General features: G+C 41.9%; 1 protein-coding gene across 5 annotated transcripts in view; it reads right to left on the reverse strand.

Annotated features, from left to right (window-relative positions):
• Positions 1-3,123: 3,123 nt before the first annotated feature.
• The window catches only part of LOC142565869 (spermine oxidase-like), a 45,728-nt gene continuing 31,208 nt past the window's right edge, over positions 3,124-17,643 (reverse strand). For 2 of the 5 annotated variants that reach the window (XM_075676426.1, XM_075676431.1), the window contains exons 6-10: positions 11,634-11,887; positions 8,320-9,430; positions 8,119-8,260; positions 7,953-8,065; positions 3,124-4,610 (exon numbers count right to left, since the gene is read on the reverse strand). In XM_075676426.1, coding sequence (XP_075532541.1) covers positions 4,559-4,610; positions 7,953-8,065; positions 8,119-8,260; positions 8,320-9,430; positions 11,634-11,887 — 1,672 coding nt within the window. In that variant the 3' untranslated portion in view covers positions 3,124-4,558. The remainder of the gene's footprint in view (positions 4,611-7,952; positions 8,066-8,118; positions 8,261-8,319; positions 9,431-11,633; positions 11,888-17,643) is intronic. The other 3 variants (XM_075676428.1, XM_075676430.1, XM_075676427.1) reach the window with 3 other exon arrangements.

Here is a 17,643-nt window from a genome sequence, read left to right on the forward strand (position 1 = left end):
TATACCACTGAACCGCAATTTTATCATAAAATGCCTGATTTTTAGAGCTTATGATTGTATTGAAACCAATCATTTTAGGATTTTTCATTTGCACCTAGTTTAACACATTTACTGTAGCAGCACTATTTGATGCGTGTATTCCTGTGCGTGACAACTTGCTGATGGGTCACTTGTCATATTCCTCTGGTGCGTTGTGACCCACCAGTGGGTCATGTGCTATGAAACTTAAAGGTGAAGAGAGATGGCGCCATGACTCATTGGATAAGAAGCAACAATGATTTTATAGCAAAACTGTTAACCTCTAGTTAGCATTTTTTGGTGCATCGTCCTCGCGGAATTAAAAAAATGCCTTCAACAATTGAAGCATAAAGTGCATACACTTTTTGGTGTCATGCATACAACATACAGCGCAACATTCGTTTCGATAAAGAACGAGCATCTAAACCACATAATTGATAAGGCGGTCTTGCTAACAACACGAAGCACGTAGCGCTCTCCACATGCGTTGCCTAGTAAAGATTAATGTTGCTCAAGCTGCCATGGCAACAGCAACTTGTGAAATGGGGAGTGACGTTGCTAGCCTTTCATATGTAAAAGAACCAGCCTAGCAACTAATTTAATTGTTGTTTAAGCACCGCTATGGGTTCTTGCATTGCATAGTTGGGACTCTCGAGGAGCAGCGTAAATACGAAGAGTGGCAAAGGGAAAAGAAACGGCAATATACAACTAGCGGCACGGTGTCCTGCTGCTGGTCGTATTGCCACTTTCGCAGGGCCGGGAATGCGAGCCACAATTTTTTTTTATTCGCTTATTCATAGTGAAAGTGTTGCTTGCACACTGCAGGAAGGCCCTACACAGTTGCACAGGAAGATTACCTGCTATAAATTATGTTGCAGTGAACATGTTGAAGGGACACTAAAGGCAAATATCAACTCGACATGGACTGTTGAAATACCATTTCCAGAAACCTCGCAGCGCTTGCGCCATGCCAAGAAAATCCTTGGTTTAAGAGAAAATTTCGTATGAAGGGTCTGCACACCTTTAGCGCAGTTGAAATCGCACACCCCGAGCGGGGATTGGTGACGTAACATACGCCATCACCGACCTTTGCAGCCATCGGTGAGTAAAACTGCGCCCGACAGACTGCGCTACCGTTTTCTGCGCAGAACGCAAACGTGCAGCCATGGAGAAAGTGAGCTAAGACAGAGTGTTGGATTCACAACTGTAGCTTGTTTTGGTCAAGTGGCACAGACCATAGAGTTTCCTACAATTACTAGAGGGAACTCTGGTGCTAGTGTCTACGGCAGCTGCAATCGGAGTAGCTCAGCCAACACGGGAAGTACATGGTTTTGCCTAAACTACATCCTTCTGGCTTCAAACTGCTCTGTGACTTTGTAAATTCGTCATTTTCAGCAAAGTACTCTGTACTGAATAATTAAACATTATTAAAGTAGTCCCGACAGCAGGATTCAAACACAGGATTTCTAGCACAGATGCCCGATATTGAAACCATTGCGCCACAGACACATACATCAACAAACAGCATAGAACGCCCTTACAAATTTCTTGCGGGCAAGCCAACATGTTGAGATGCTTGGCGTGTTTCAATTTGGCCACCTTGAGAGGATGAGCTGCTGCAATTAGTAGTGATTGTGTGAGTTGGCAGAGTATTCTGCACTGAGAAGAGTATAGATCACTTTGAAATTTAGGACAATGAATACAAATAAACCACAATAACTAAAGCTACAAGAATGTCTGAATTCGCAAGTACGAAGATAAGGACAAATCCATGTACTTCCCATCATTCACATGGTGGCTGACCAATCGCAGCGCCACAGTTTCATCTGGTAATTATTGTATGAAACTATAGCGTGGACAGTTAGGGAATACCGCGACATGACATGGACGTGGCAATCTCTGCTACTTGCGGTTTGTGTGAGCTTTGAAAGCCAGCAAAACCAACACAGCACTACACAATAACGGAATTACTGAAACACGAAAGAGCGGGCGGCACAGAGTGGAGAAAACTAAACCTTTTGACTGCCTGTGGCACTGTCAAGGCCAACATGAATGAGTTTTTTTTTTTTTTTCTAATATCAGAACTGGACAAGTAGCATTTTCTTTCTTCTTATATAATGCAATACAGTGATCTTTTTATTACGAATGTTTGAGTACTGGTGACAGAATTGCCTTCCATCATCAGCCTAGTACTTCAATATCCCAGAGGAGTCTTTAATCGTGTCTTGCATTTACCTCAACTTCATTATTAATGCTCTGCTCACGATAATATTGACGCCTCGACGTTCTCGAGCACTATCATTTTAGCACGACTTGACATTTGATTTTAGTGTCCCTCTAAGGCAGAAGTGCTTTCAAAAGATATATAGACGTTGCAGACAAACTTTTCAGAAGCACGACTTTTCAGAGCCGTGGATCAGTTGGATCTATCCACAGCAGCAACCCTGACTAGTAGAACCAGTGCATAACGGCAACCGATATTTTGGCCGAATAAGCTCTCTAACGTTGCTGATGTGCAGAGTCTTGGTGCAACTATAGAGCCGAGTGCCTATTCACCGCATCCCTACAGAACAGTTGGCGGACCTTATAAGCAATCAATGCGTTCAGTTTTGGTATATTCTATTAAATTTTAGCATTTTTCATATTCTAAACAATAATTTTATGACTTCTAAGGTTGACAGGTCAACATGACACTGGGTACAGTTCCAAATGCAACTCTAAGTGCTTTTTCAAGCTGCAACTTTTGCTAAAATGATATAACGTTATATGAAGGCATCCTTGAGGTGACTTGTGTAACACCAGTGTAACACTTGTAATTCCGAAGGTTGAAATATCAAATGTCAAAGATGTTCACAACAAGCTTTTCTTTCACGAAAGATGACATTCAGATCAGTTATCTATTGCAAGCTAAAGTAGCATGACAACTATGGAAGGAAAAGATGCCAAAATCATTTGTAGAGAAGCAGCTTGTGCTACTCCAGCTCCTCATGAGTTTTCCTCCATAATAAGGTGTGGTTACCTGCAGGGCCCTTTGATAATGGTCACATGGATCAATATCAACCCAAGTGCAATCTTTTGACACGTCATAAATGAAACACTGAGAAGTTCTGAATAGAAATAAACTTTATTGTAGACAGGAATGTGCAACAGCACTAGTTCTCTGGTGTGTTTTTTGGCACATAATAAACATTGCACTGAGGATGCTTGCAAACTATGGCAAAGTGTATACTTCAGCACCCTGAAGTTGCAGTGGCGTATAATAGGATATATGTGAAGTTGGTCAGAGCGAAGATGCAAATTTGCTTCTTGCCTCCTGTGCTACGACGTGAGCATGACTACAGGCATGTGCATTAAGCATCTGACATAGGCACTCTATGTGTAATATGTTCAAAAAATTGCACAGCCCAACAGGAACTGCAATGCGACAGGCTAAAATTGAAATGGCGGTAAGGCTCTACATGTAGAACTTCTTAGAATTGCATAAAGGGCAATGAAATGCTAAATTTGGCTATGTTGCACAGCTGTCTTTACAGTCTGAGGTTTACAATGAGAGGCCACTCTGTAAACAAGAGAGGACTAGCACAGCAGCGAGTGGGTTGGACTAGTGCTACAGGGCACATGCTTCGTAAAGTAGCTGCACTTTTTTGTGTTTAACTTGGCACTTCAATACTAGAGCTGCAAAAGGAGGTCCAACAAGAATACTGCAAGTGGCAAAACTGCAAGACTCTAATGCAATAGCAACAAACTTCCATTGCAGCACATGGGATTCCCCTATACACAGCAGCAATTACTGGCACAGCAGCGAGTGGGTTGGACTAGTGCTACAGGGCATATGCTTTGTAAAGCAGCTGCACTTTTTTGTGTTTAACTTGGCACTTCAATACTAGAGCTGCAAAAGGAGGTCCAACAAGAATACTGCAAGTGGCAAAACTGCAAGACTCTAATGCAATAGCAACAAACTTCCATTGCAGCACATGGGATTCCCCTATACACAGCAGCAATTACTGGCACAGCAGCGAGTGGGTTGGACTAGTGCTACAGGGCATATGCTTTGTAAAGCAGCTGCACTTTTTTGTGTTTAACTTGGCACTTCAATACTAGAGCTGCAAAAGGAGGCCCAACAAGAATACTGCAAGTGACAAAACTGCAAGACTCTAATGCAATAGCAAGAAATTTCCATTGCAGCACACAGGATTCCCCTATACACAGCAACAATTACTTTTGCCACTAAGATGATGCCAGACACTAAGGTTTTGCACTGCTAAACTGTGCTGTGGACAACACTTGCACAATACTCTAAGTCAGCTACACCATGCTGTATAGCACAAGAATTAGACCCAAGTTCCAATAAAATCAGTAGACGGGCTACAAACTAAGCTAGGACAATGTGTTACTACAGAAGCACGATGCAGTGCAATCTCGCAAGGACACCACCATGCAGCTCGCCACATCATTAGCTAATACTGTTGCTGTTTTTTTTTTCTGCCACTGTGTGATTGTCGGAGGAAGTAAGAAATGATGTGCCTTCAGTGGTTGTCCCTCAGAGTCTTGGTTGTGCTGATGACTCAAGGATGATGTCATCTCGTTTTCTACTGGGAAAGAGATGAAGCGCAATTAATATTGGCACAAATGCATTTATAGACATAGCTCTTATATTTTTCATAATAGAACTATGCATATTTTTCCTCACCTTTTTTTTCCTGGTAACGCCCAAACCAGCCCAACATACAAAATTTTCTGAATTTTCTTCAGCCAGCTAAACAACAAATGAGCTGAGAGAGGGCCAGTGGAATACATTTTCATAAATGGCTCGACTCTGGCATGGCTAGCACTAGTGCAGGATACAGTAGGACAAGACTTGAGCATGATAACCGTCGCAGACACGATTGCCTACATAATTTCTAGACTCTTGATGGTGTGATTAGCAAGTTTCAGGTTGCATTACGATCTACTATGTCTAAAGCATGTACCAGAGTTGCATAGTGATGCATTCTCTGCAAGTTGTCCCACACTAGAACGATTGCACTTAATTTCTGGCGACCTACATATAAGTGCACCAGTCTTGCAGTGTTAAAAGCCATATTATTATGCGAGTGTCATATATACATAAGCTTGAACTTGCCCATATATAACATTTTTTTTTGTATATTGCACACATCAAACGTCACAAGTATGTTACTAGAGTGAGCTAGTTGAGTTGTGCAGCACAATTCACCAAAACAGACATTCAGAAAACTGGAAAACGTCATTGTTGTGTCTCATTATTGTTACATTTGGAATGACCTTGAATATCAACTGAGAAATACCTAAACATTCATAAAAGAGAGAGACTCATTCTCTCTCTCCCCCCCCCTCCTCCCTACCCCATAAATAGCTTTGGTGTGGAGATAAAGGGCAAGACTTTTCAAGACCATAAAAGTCGGCGACTAGTATATCCACATATCTATGCTCCAGCGTTGACGTAAAATACAGAAAAAAAATTTCGGTAAATGTAACACTTTTGTTGTAAAATGTAATGATGTGTTAAGGGGAGATGCTCTTCAAAAAATCATTTCTTTAATATTTGTACTAGAGATTTTAAAATCCACTCACCTATATAGCCTTTCAAGCAGATTTCAAATATGTCATTAGTATATGCGTAGCTGCTATAGTTCTTGAGTTATCTCCTACACAAGGGCAAAATATAGTGATTTTGCAAGCACTTTATTGTGTAATAAATTTTTGCAAAAAGCTGTGCTTTAGCTTATTTAGCTCTTTGTAGACTGCAAAGTGCCGATATCTATCCAAACAGTGTGGAAAATTACTGGAACTATGAAAAAAATTAGGAGACCAAGAAATTTTTTTTACAATCCCATGAAAACAACTTTGTACACTTATAATTATATTAACAAAATTTGGCATACATATTCTTGAAGATATATAGTGCTGGTATCTACTTGAACTTGCAGTATCTCTCAGCAGTAATCGTGAAAGTACAAGGTTATATTCCAGGGAATTGAGAAAAAAACATTTGTTAATATACTCTCATTTTTTTCCCTAGTTCCAGTAATTGTACATGCTGCTTGGCTAGATATCGGCACTTTGCGATCTACAAAGCGCTAAACAAGCTACAGCGCGATGCTTTTTGTGAAAATTTAGAACACAAAGAAGTGCCCAGAAAGGTGAGATTATTTTGCCCTCGTGCATCACATAACTCAAATACTATAACAGCTATACAAACAATAATTACACATTTGAAATCTGCATAGAAAACTCTATAATTGGCTGCATTGTAAAGCCTCTAGTCCAAGTAATAAAAAAAAAAAAGAGTTGTTTCGAGGAACTTCTCCCCTTAAGCAATGAATATCTCAACAAGCGAAATATGTGGTAACTTTTGTGGCAGATAAATCCCCATGTTGCTGCGCACCCTCATAAGTTATCGTGTGTGGTGATAGGAGTCCTCTCTGGAACACATAAACACACCGCCAGATTGCAGTGCGTGCTTAAAGCTTGCTATGATGCTTACAGCCCATCCTGAAATTGTTTGCTTGAACAAGTTTGCTTTGACAATTTTGTAGGTGACTTTTTCAAATTGAGGATTTAATAACCCTACCCAATATGTAATAGATGAATGCATTAACAGATGCTTTCTGTTTGTGTAGTAGGCCAGCGAGAAAGTTGGTAATTCTAAGATGGCCAGTCATAATGACTAGAACGTACTGCATAATACATACGACAAAAGCGTATCATTCAGAATGCTATTTTTCCCCTAAAATTTGGCACACATTAAAAAAAAAAACAAGGCAAACGATCATTCGAATACTCAGGGAAGCAAAGTGGATGGTTATAATGTCAATACTGTGAAGTCGCAGAAAAGCTGGTGCAATAGCTTATTTTATCTTTAATTACTGTAAATTGCAGATAAGATGAAAATACGTTATTTTTCTTCAATTTCAGAGTCACTCTCTGGGAGATGTTTTCCTAATATTTGGAAGATATATATATAAAAGGAAATATGTGATTGTACTCTATGCACACGTAATACTATGCTATATGAAAACTTGTGGTTATAAGGCAATTATAAGTACCTAAACAAAAGACTGCAGAATGTGAAAGCCAGCATGCACAGCAATAAAAGAAAAAAAAAAACGTGTTAATGTCATGCTGGGAGCCTGTGACAACACAGGGAAACGAGGCTGCTTTGCTTCATTTTCAAGGAACATAAAATCAATGGATGCTTCATTTAATAGCAAATGGGTGGCTCTACCTACTAAGTGGGTGCTGAAGCATGCTAACATTAGTGGTTCTTTAAGCAACTGTGCTTGCATTAAAGACACATCTCACTGTCTTCTTTTCCAAGGACTGCTTGTATCTTCTAACATATGAAAGTAAAAATACTGCCACTGAAAACTCGGAAATTTTTATGTTAAAGAAGTGCGGCTTTTAACTCTGCATGTTCCTTGACTGCACTTGAAAAACAGGACTCCAAGATTGCGTATATAAACAAACAGGACGAGGTAGATGCCACTGAGGGTAGGATGGCGCAGCAAGTACTTTGGTTCCCATCGAAGCCAAATGGTAATAGGCACGGACGTCAGTAGGCACGGAGGTCACGGAGTACGTTAATAGCGCTTACAATACATAAAAAAAAGAAAACAGAACTAGACGGCAATAAAGTTGTCAATAAAATTGTCAATTTAAGTAGTACTTACAAATTATGCATGAAAAGGCTAAATCGCACTGCGAGTCAGTCGGACATTAATTCTCAGCAACCAAGAGAAAAGTCTACATGCAGCACTCTATTGCCAGCATGACGACTGGCTGGAAGCTCTGTGACATAACTGCACCACACACTCCTACTATATTATTCTAGTGAAGATTTTGATGCTTTGATAAAAAATGCACTGCACATGCTTTTACATATGGAGCAGAATGAAAACTGTAAGGCAACGCACCTCCAGAAGTTAATCAAGCGGTCTGCTTCTCTGAACCCCGACCTCATAGCTCCATGGACAGTTGAGTAGAAGTCCTTATCAGTAGCTTCCCCAGCAAACAAGACAAGGGGCCACTGCAATAAACAATTTGAATATAGGATGACTACAGCACATAGGGCTTTAGTACCTCTACTCTGGTTACCCGATGCAGTGGGGCATCAGCCACTAATGGTTCATAGAAAGTCTCCAGAAGGGTGTCCGAGGTGTCATATGGCAGCTGTCTGTTGCTATAACTTCCCAAAATGTAGGGGTTGGTGAACCAATATGACCTGAAACAAGATTCATAGGTAATGTAGTACAAGCTACTGCTGCCTTAAGTACCACTCACCTGATTATGGACACGGGTTCAGGAATATCTCGGTTCAGGAAGGTGGACAGGACACGGACACAAGCCCTGAGGACTTCATGGTCACTGAGCGACTCCATATGCTCAGCTGCCTTTCCACCAATCCAGCCAACAAGGACATTGGGATTCTCATATACGAGATCAAATCCTGATATCCCTCGGACCCACCAGTCTGAATTAGTTGTGTCTTCTGAGTCACCATCAAGCCAGACTAGTTGGAAACCTTCGGCTCCTGTGTCCCAAAAGGGCTGTTCGAAGATGAGAAATATTTTGTTTATAGTGCCAAAGCCAATGCCACGCAGTGCTTGACGCTTCTCTTCTGGAAGCTTTGGATGGAACATGTCGTCCTGGTGCCGTTTGAGGTAGCCTGCAGACATTGTTAAGAGCAGGTGCCTGCATGACATAATTTCACCGTCTTCACACTCTACGAATGGAATACTTTCCAAGATGGTCTCTTGTGAGTTGCTGATTGAGGAGCGAGCCATTTTGGTGTATAAAGGAACTGCACTATTGTGCCAGTAGATTCGCTTGACAGCCTTGTTGTAGCGAATGTTGGCTTCGGGGATGTGCTCCAGGAGACTGTTTATTACACTGGAAAAGCCATGTCGCAGGTTGATGTTCCAAACACCAGGACATTCCTCGAACTCCTCATAACTTTTGAATGAGAGCTCATCTAAACTGTAGCAAGAGTTGTCAATGACTTCAAAGCGCCAATACCAGTCATAAATGGCCCACTTAGTCTTAACCATGTCGGCTGTGTCACTTTGCTGCTCGAGATGCTCAAGAAAGCGTGAACGCAAGTACTCTCCAACCGATATGGGCAGCTCATTGAGCATGAACACTTCCTGGTTGCCTTCAAGCCGAGGTCGCCGTCCCCCCAGTTCGTCTTTAATTTGATTGAGCACAGTGATGACCTCATCAACCAGGTCCTGGGGCAACCGAGTTCCTTGATCTGTGCAGAAAACACCACGACCCTCAAGGGAATGGTGCCGTCGTGGGTCGGCCAACAGGTTCTTTGATAAAGCATAGCCATACAGAGGATTTCCTTCTTCACCATGCACCCACTGGGCACCCAGCTCCAGGACTCTGTTGTCTAGATGTGAGGAAAGGCAGACAATGGCAAAATTACTTAAACTGATGAAGGCAATTCAGGAAATAAATAAGCAATTCAAGTGGGGATGCTACCTTGTAGGGTGAACTATTGAACCTGTGCTTTGGTTTTGATCAAATTTTAAGGAAGAATAAACTTACTGCCATTAGAATATATTTGAAATTTTATTACTCTAGTGCCAACTAAAAATAACGTTATGGTCATCGCATTGCACAACTGAGCATGTCAACTTGGGAAAACTGTCATTCTAAAAATAATTAAGATATATTATTTTTTTTCTGAATAGATACTTATTGGGTGGCCTATCACATGGAATAAGGGCAGCTGCTAGCCATTTTATGGAAAATTATTTGAATTTCCTGTTTTCAGTGTATGTCAGAAATCAGATTTATTTTTCCCATTCAAAGCAAGAAATTTCGACACTAAATTTCTGTATAGAAACCAGCTTAAAATCATGTTTTGGCAGCATGGATTGGAAAGCATAGCTTTCCTGGATGCAGAGTTTGGCAAAAATCTGGAAAGTGAGAAAAATCAATTGAAAGATTTTTTTTACGTCACACTGGTTCACTTGCTAGGGCTGCTGAGCATGAGCTCGTGGGTTCTATTCCTGGTCACGGCTGCCGCACTTTAATGGGGGGAGGGGGGGGGGATGCAAAAACACTAATGTGCTGAAATTAAGGCGCATGTTAAAGAACCCTAGGTGGTCAAAATTAATTCAGAGCCCTCTACTACAGCATCTATCATAACCCGAGAGTTGCTTTAGGATGTTAATTAAGCCCGAGGAATCAAAACATGTTACTTTATTTCCTGGGCAAAGGGGATCGACTTAAAGGTTCGTGCTGCAAATGTTTGGCCCGCTGTTGCTCAGCGGCCATTGGTTCCGGCTTTCTCCCGTTTCCTTCAGTTTTAGGGCTGTTGAGAGCCCTTATCTGGGCTCGAAAGAAAGCTGCCTTAGTCGCTTGCTCAACGTGCTTCTCTGCCTGCACTCCATATTCCAGCTCCAGCTTTTCGAAAACTCTAGATTCCACCTGCATCCTCACTGAACTAAACCATAGTCAAGGCTGCTGTAGTCTCCGCCATTCTCAAGGACACAAACTCCCTCTTCGGGCACCTCTTCTACACTAAAGCATCAAATCATTTGTTTGCGTTTTGTATCTGCATCCTAGAACATTGCACAAACAGCTCTAACTTACTAGGCCTGTTCTATAAAGGCATAAGCTGTTTTGCTATATCTCTGCTGAAGATTGGACAATGGGTTCAGGCAATGACGACTTGCCAGCACCAACCACGGTTTAGTGCTGATTGTAATTAGACCATTTACCGATTGTAATCAGACAGTAATCCACAAATTCAAGTTTCAGTATCAGTGCACCTGTCAATGCAGCCTCACCACAATTGAAAATTAGCCTTTCTTTTATTGTTGTCTTTCCAACAAATTGATCTTCAGTTTTCCAGTTAATCGTGACCTGCCATGGCCGAAAATATTACTTTTCTCGCGCGCATTTTTTCCCCATGTTATGCTGCGGCCTCTATAAGTCTCTGATGGCTAAAAAGCACAAAAAACAATCTTTAGAATGAGGGCATTTATTGCGTGTCGTTTCTTTCATGTTCTGTGGCCCCATTTTGACAACACTGTTCACGAGTTCTTTTGATGGCAAGCGCACGCCACCATCATGTGAAAAAAGATAATTTTCCTCCTTTCAATAGCACAGATAGCAGCCATACTTTGGTGAAAACCTTCTTTATTAGTTGAGGAATGCAATATACAACATAAATCTAAAAATAAGTATTTTTGGTGGAGATCTCAACTTTAGCCCCATCTGCATTCCCCATTAAAACACATGAGCTCGTGCAACTTGCTGTAAATTAAGATGTCCTTTTGCATTATACACTCTACACCTAATGTAGTTTAGCAGTAGCAATAATAATTCTGTTTTACTAAGAACAAAAATGCTAAAGAGAAAATGGTGCGGGGACCAGATCTGTAGAAAAAGTGCTGTAGTTAGTGTCTCAGCTATCTGCATACAATTCCTGTGCCACTTTCTATTGAGTGATGAAAAAACCAACAAGCCCAAGTTGCAATGTTGCTCAAAAAAGGAAGCAAAGACTCTCAGGTTTGTGGCCAAGAGAGATTACTAATAAGAAAAAAAAACTTGTAGAGGCCCCAAAAATCTGCAATCCTTACCACCATAGTAGTAAGATTGTATCCTTCCTCCAGCCATCTTCTGTGCCTCCAAGACAACAAAATTAGTGTAGCCCTTCTGGGTAAGCTTGTATGCAGCTGAGAGGCCAGCCGCACCAGCTCCAACGATTATGATGCGTGGGTTTGAGCCAGCAGAAGATGCACTCAATGCTGGAGAATTGAAGGGATCTGCTTTGAACAAAAAACTTTCTTCCTCGTCTGGTACGCAGCATGACTCTTGTCCTGTTCCAGCTTTGCTACAACAGGTAAGAACATTCAAAATAGAAAAACTGGCAGTTAGTCACAATTGCACTCGTAGAAAGCTTGTATCGTAGAAAGCTTGTATTTATAGCTTAGGACAACATTCTTTGCTGTGATCTACCAGTGGAAGATCTCTGGCAACATTGGTTGATTGATGGGGTTTAATGTTGCAAAGCAAAATCTGAGTTATGTGAGATGCGGCAGTGGAGGGCTTCAGACTAATTTTCACCACCTTGGTTTCTTTGATAAACGTAGCAGTAAGTTTAGCTACACAAGCTTTCTTTTCTTGTATTACACAGTCACTGGAATGCAGCTGCTGCAGCTGGCAATCTAATTTGCGACTTCACGATTGGTAGGTGAATTCACGATCGGAAGGTGAATAGCATGGCCACCAAGCCGCTACACTTTATCCCGATCACAAAGTCATCAGTTGACACACTGCTTAAGACAGTATACAAGTAGACACAATATGTGTGTGCTCCAAAATGTGAATAAATGTTTCTTCATGCGCTTTTCTGACAGCATCTAATCCTACACAATAAAGTATTCCATAAAACGAACACTGCACTGTCAGAGCTGTGTTCATTTCTCTTCAGCCATCTACTCAGACCAAGTGCTTAGGTTTCTATGTTACACATTAAGATTATTTGGCTCCAGCAACAACAGTGCAATAATATCAGGAATTGGGCTAGCTAGAATTACACAGTAAAAAGCAGGTAAAAAAGAAAGTGGCACATACAAAGACGAACGTGACAGCACAGCTCTGGCACTCGCAAGTGATTTTTATAAGAAGCAACTCAAGAGACCCAGGGCTCGCCCTACCAGCGTCATGGGTCTAGAGTTTAAGCTATGCTATACAGGTGTAACAAGCGAGACAAGCTTCTTGTACTGCTGACTTGTGATACAGTAGGCATGTATTACAACCTGCATTACAGGCTGGTAGTCTGTATTGGTAATAAATTTCTGAAACACAACATCCAGCTGCAACAGAATTTTCTAACCGTACATAACAATTTCGCATGGGTGGAAATAGAGTTGTGGTGGTGATGCCTATAAACTGCTAGCAGAAGCATGCCAATGAAGCACAAAAATCTTTCATTACAGTCTTACAAAATAATAATATAAAAAGCAAAACAGTGCAATTTCCAAATGGACTCCGTTATTCTGTAAGCTCTTTTTCATGCTTTAAATAGCATATTACTAATGTGACAGTATGTCACTAGCCTGTGCCACCAAGTAGTAATTCAGCACCAGGTGTTTAGATGGGGGTAGTTAAAGCAGTCGTATTTGTTTTTTTAGACCACACAAGCACGACCACAAATGAATGTGTAAGTACACACAAACACACACATACAAGTAAAAAAAATTAATGTGAAATTTCTTCCAGCATAATATGATATTTCCACAAATGTACTTATCAGGTACGAACTTGACTAAAGCAGCCCGTTTAGGTTAGTTGGTCTGCCACAAGCAAAATTGAACAGCATAAAAAAAGCGCAAATGGATACTATACAGCACAGCAATATGTTGGCTTGAAGGTGTTGTCATCCCATGTATTTTTATCTTTTTTGTGCAATTCAGTTACAAATATATAATGCTGTTCCTTTTTTTTTCTCTCATCAGTCCTGTAAGTTTCTGGTTTAAGCTTTTCACAAATATTCAGCATTTTAAAATATTACTTCATCTAATAAATTGATCAAATAATGGAATCAGGAAGTGACAATTTGAAGAAATGTTTTCCTTGAAACTAGCTTTTCTGGTATGTGCTGGTGCCATCCAACAAACGTCAAAATCACCTCTTGCCTTTACATGCTTCAAAAACAGCATGGCCACTCAACTTTAAAAAGCCAAATATTGCAACTCTTTGTAGCTTTCCACAACAGGGGAAGGCTTGAGACCTTGAAAGCTCTGTCAGCTTTCAGGCTCCCACTGCTGTCACATTATTACAGATACATTTGCAAGCCTTTGTGTAAGCATGTACCATGTGTCTGCTCTCAAGCAGAATATGGACAAGAGGAACACAGAACTGCCTCTATTCAGAGCAGTTCTGTGCCGATTCTTGCAAGTTGGGCCATTGGAGCAAATTCTGCATTCAGAGGAGTACCTTTTACCTGCAATACAAATAATGTCTGCATGGCCACTGCACTTCAGAATTTTGCCTTCTATAATGTGTCCAGCTTGCTCTGAAACAAATAGGCTCTAGCAGTGATACCTGCAAGATCAACGTTTTAGAGAAAAGTGAATGATTTACAATATGTTTCATGAACCCACCAAACATAAAATCATCGATCGGTAATTGACCTTTTCTTTATTACATTAAAACTTGTTTCAACCCTTTAACCGACAATTTAACTTCCGAAAAACATACCAAAATCGACACTTTTTTTAAAGTAGTCATACTTTTTTCTATGCAATTCTGATTCTGAAAATATATTACATCATTGATTTCTGTTTAAAATTAGCCCAGAAATTAAAAAAGAAAAAAACTTCTGTTGAGGGCAGCTTTCCCTCAATGCATGCCATGGTAATGGGTCAGAACGTACTGAAAGCCGAAGTATTTATTTGATGCAACACACGGTAACACACTGAAAACTGCACAGACGTTGCTTTGTCATATCAAAAGCTTTCATGATTAATAGTCGCTCTTTGTATGGTAGATTTCAAAGCATGGTGCCACACAAAGCCTGACTTGGCAGTCCTTGCACCATATTCGAGTTTTTTTGTGTGGCTTCTTTGATGCATCCTTCGATTGGACATATATGCAGACAACATATCTCTGCATTGGCTCCTGCTTTTTTGGCGTTGGTGGAATTTTTCTTGGAAAGTGTCGGCCTTTGAGCCTTGTCAGAGATGAGTCGGATCTGCGACCTGCTCCGGCCAGAGTGTGGAGGCACTTCTCAAGTACTAACTCCACAAGTCGTATGCAGAAATCCAAATGGCTCAGTCTTCATCCTGACTTCTTGTACAGACAAAAGGCATTGAAGCTAGCTATGTCAAGGAAGTGGCGAAATAGTTTCTTGTCGCAAACCTTCTGCCCTTTGCGCAACGATGGATAGAACGAAAGGTTTTGGTCCGGCCGGTTGACGCCACCCATTGTGTTGTAGTCGAGAGCAATCGTGGGCTTAGAAACTTGCACATTCTTGCAGTTGACAACATCTTGCATTGTAGGTGAATGAATGGTGTTTCTTGTCTCTCCATTGGAGGGCGATGCATTTCCCACGTCGAAAGGTGGCAATTCCACCTTTTTTTCAAACTGGTGTTTTTGAACGGAGGCATGTCCCTTTTTCTGGGACGAGCTGTTCCATAGGCATCGGTTTTCCGCTTGAGAAGAATGTCAGCTAGTTCTGATGAATTGTAGTAGTCAACCATCAAGGTGTACCCCTTGTCAAGAAAGGGCTCCATAAGGTCCATCACCACCTTGGTACCCATGGCTTCACTGCCGGCCATGTCTACTGTCCCCTTGCCAGTGTAGACTATCAAATTGCAGATGTAGCCACTTGAAGATTCACACAATAGAAAGAATTTCAGGGCAAACCTTGCACGTTTTAGTGGATGATACTGCTTCCATGCTAATCTACCCATGAAAAGCAAGAGGCTCTCATCAACGGATACATCATGTTCTGGCACATAGGCAGCAAGGAATGCCTTGTTCAGCCTTGTGATAGCGGGCAACGGCTTCCATAGCCTGGGGTACAGATGGCTAGCTTCATCCACAGTTTTCAAGTTGGTGAAATGAAGGCAGTGCATCAACACATTGAAGTGGTTCCTGCTCATGGTCTTCCTGAACACTGGTGTCCCCAAGACTTCCTTTGTTGACCAGTACATCTCAACTTGAGGTTTGCCCGCCATGGTTGCTCAGTGGCTATGGTGTTGGGCTGCTGAGCACGAGGTCGCGGGATGGAATCCCTGCCGCGGCGGCCGCATTTCTATGGAGGTGAAATGCGAAAACACCTGTGTACTTAGATTTAGGTGCACTTTAAACCCCAGGTGGTCAAAACTTCTGGAGTCCTCCACTACGGCATGCCTCATAATCAGAAAGTGGTTTTGGCAAGTAAAACCCCATAATTTTTAACTTGGGGTTTGCTGGCAATACCCTGCAATATTATCAGCGCAAGGAAGACCATAATCTCATCGCAGTCTACCAGTTTCCATGTAGAACCCTGAGCAGCAAAGTACGCTACCGCATAATGGTTCGCCTCCGCGACGATTAGGTCAATGATGCCCCAGTCAAAAAGTACATGAAACCAGCTGAGAATGTCATTCTTGTCAGTGGGCTGCTGCAAGATTCCAGGCACTGAAGAGAAGGGAAACCGTGGAGGTGCACGTGGCGGGTTATCGGTGTTCACGCGATGCCACACAACGTGCACTACTCAGTGCGTCACTGTCATCGTAATCGCCATTGCTCTCATCATCTGAAGCAATATCCAGGATAAAGACAACGTCCAAGTCGCTGTCGGACACAAATTCCATGTAGGCACTAAGGCTGCTTTCTATACTGCTCCAAGAAGCACCTCTTTTTCTTGGAGCATCGTCGCTACCGGCATTCTTCTTGCGAAGCGCCATTATAAATTGATTGTTGCCAGGCTTAAAACACGCGCGAAAGGCATGAAATGCGGTTTTTCTGGACAACCACCACCATCTAGGGTTGAAAATTACAAGCAAAGCAATTGACGACCGTGATACATCTTTGGCAGCATAAGGAGCGGAAAATCGGGTCGGACAAGTGTGACTCGTCGTTGGCGATATTGGCACAAACTCGTGTGACGAGTACAGCTCAAGATTTGCGGCTAAAGGGTTAAGGTAGTACAGATGTACTTTCTGCATATTTCCTCACAAATTTTTTACAGTGTGTTTTCTTGAAAACATTCTCTATTGTGACACCCTCCCACCTAAAAAGCAGCATGCTCACCGATTTCCCCCCCTCCATTTTTTAAAAATCTGATGTACAGTAAAACCTCATTAATTCGGACACCCTGGGTCCAAAGGAAATGGTCGAATTAACCGAATGTCGAATTACCGATGGTATCAAGAAAACGATACGCAAATCCTTACTACGTCAACATGCCTTTATTTACTGAATTAATTAGTAAATCCTGTTTCTATTTTGCACAAAAGCAGTGCGGAGGCTGCAATTCTCGTCATCTCGTGACTAATTAGCGCTCACAGCAGCGGAGACTTCGTGGCTTCCTTCACAGCGCGGCCACGGTGCACGTCTTCATCTGAGGCACACTTTTCACTACCGCGCGCACATCCTGATTATTTTTTACAGAGTGTCGCCAGGTAGCAGCTCATTGCAATGTAGACGGTGCTCTTATCATCGACAGCTTTGCACTGAGTCAAAACGAAGCTACCGTTTGCCGCAACTGCTGCGGACGAAACCACGGCCGCTATCGACGCTATCATGGATGGCGACTATATTATCATGAAGGCACGCCGCCAACGCGGTGCTATGCTATGCGCAGCGGTAAACGCAAGAATAAAGGCTTCAAAGCACGGTGTAAGAATATTATATTTCTGCACCGTGCTTCAAAAGCACAAATAGGCACGAAGCGTTCTGGCGCTGCTGTCATTCACGTACGATTTCCACTGATGACTATGGCGATGCGAGCTCTGCCACTTCGTTTTGATGGGCGCTAACACCGTTTTTGCTCTTATGCGTCAGACATTTGCAGCATTCCGCGCTCACCAAGCTCCCAGCGCTGGATTAAAGGGGGGGCTAAGGGGGCTGCAGAGAGAGAGAGAGAGAATAAAC

The sequence above is a fragment of the Dermacentor variabilis genome, unplaced genomic scaffold, assembly GCF_050947875.1.
Source record: "Dermacentor variabilis isolate Ectoservices unplaced genomic scaffold, ASM5094787v1 scaffold_12, whole genome shotgun sequence".
In the NCBI taxonomy this organism is placed as follows: Eukaryota; Metazoa; Arthropoda; class Arachnida; order Ixodida; family Ixodidae; genus Dermacentor; species Dermacentor variabilis.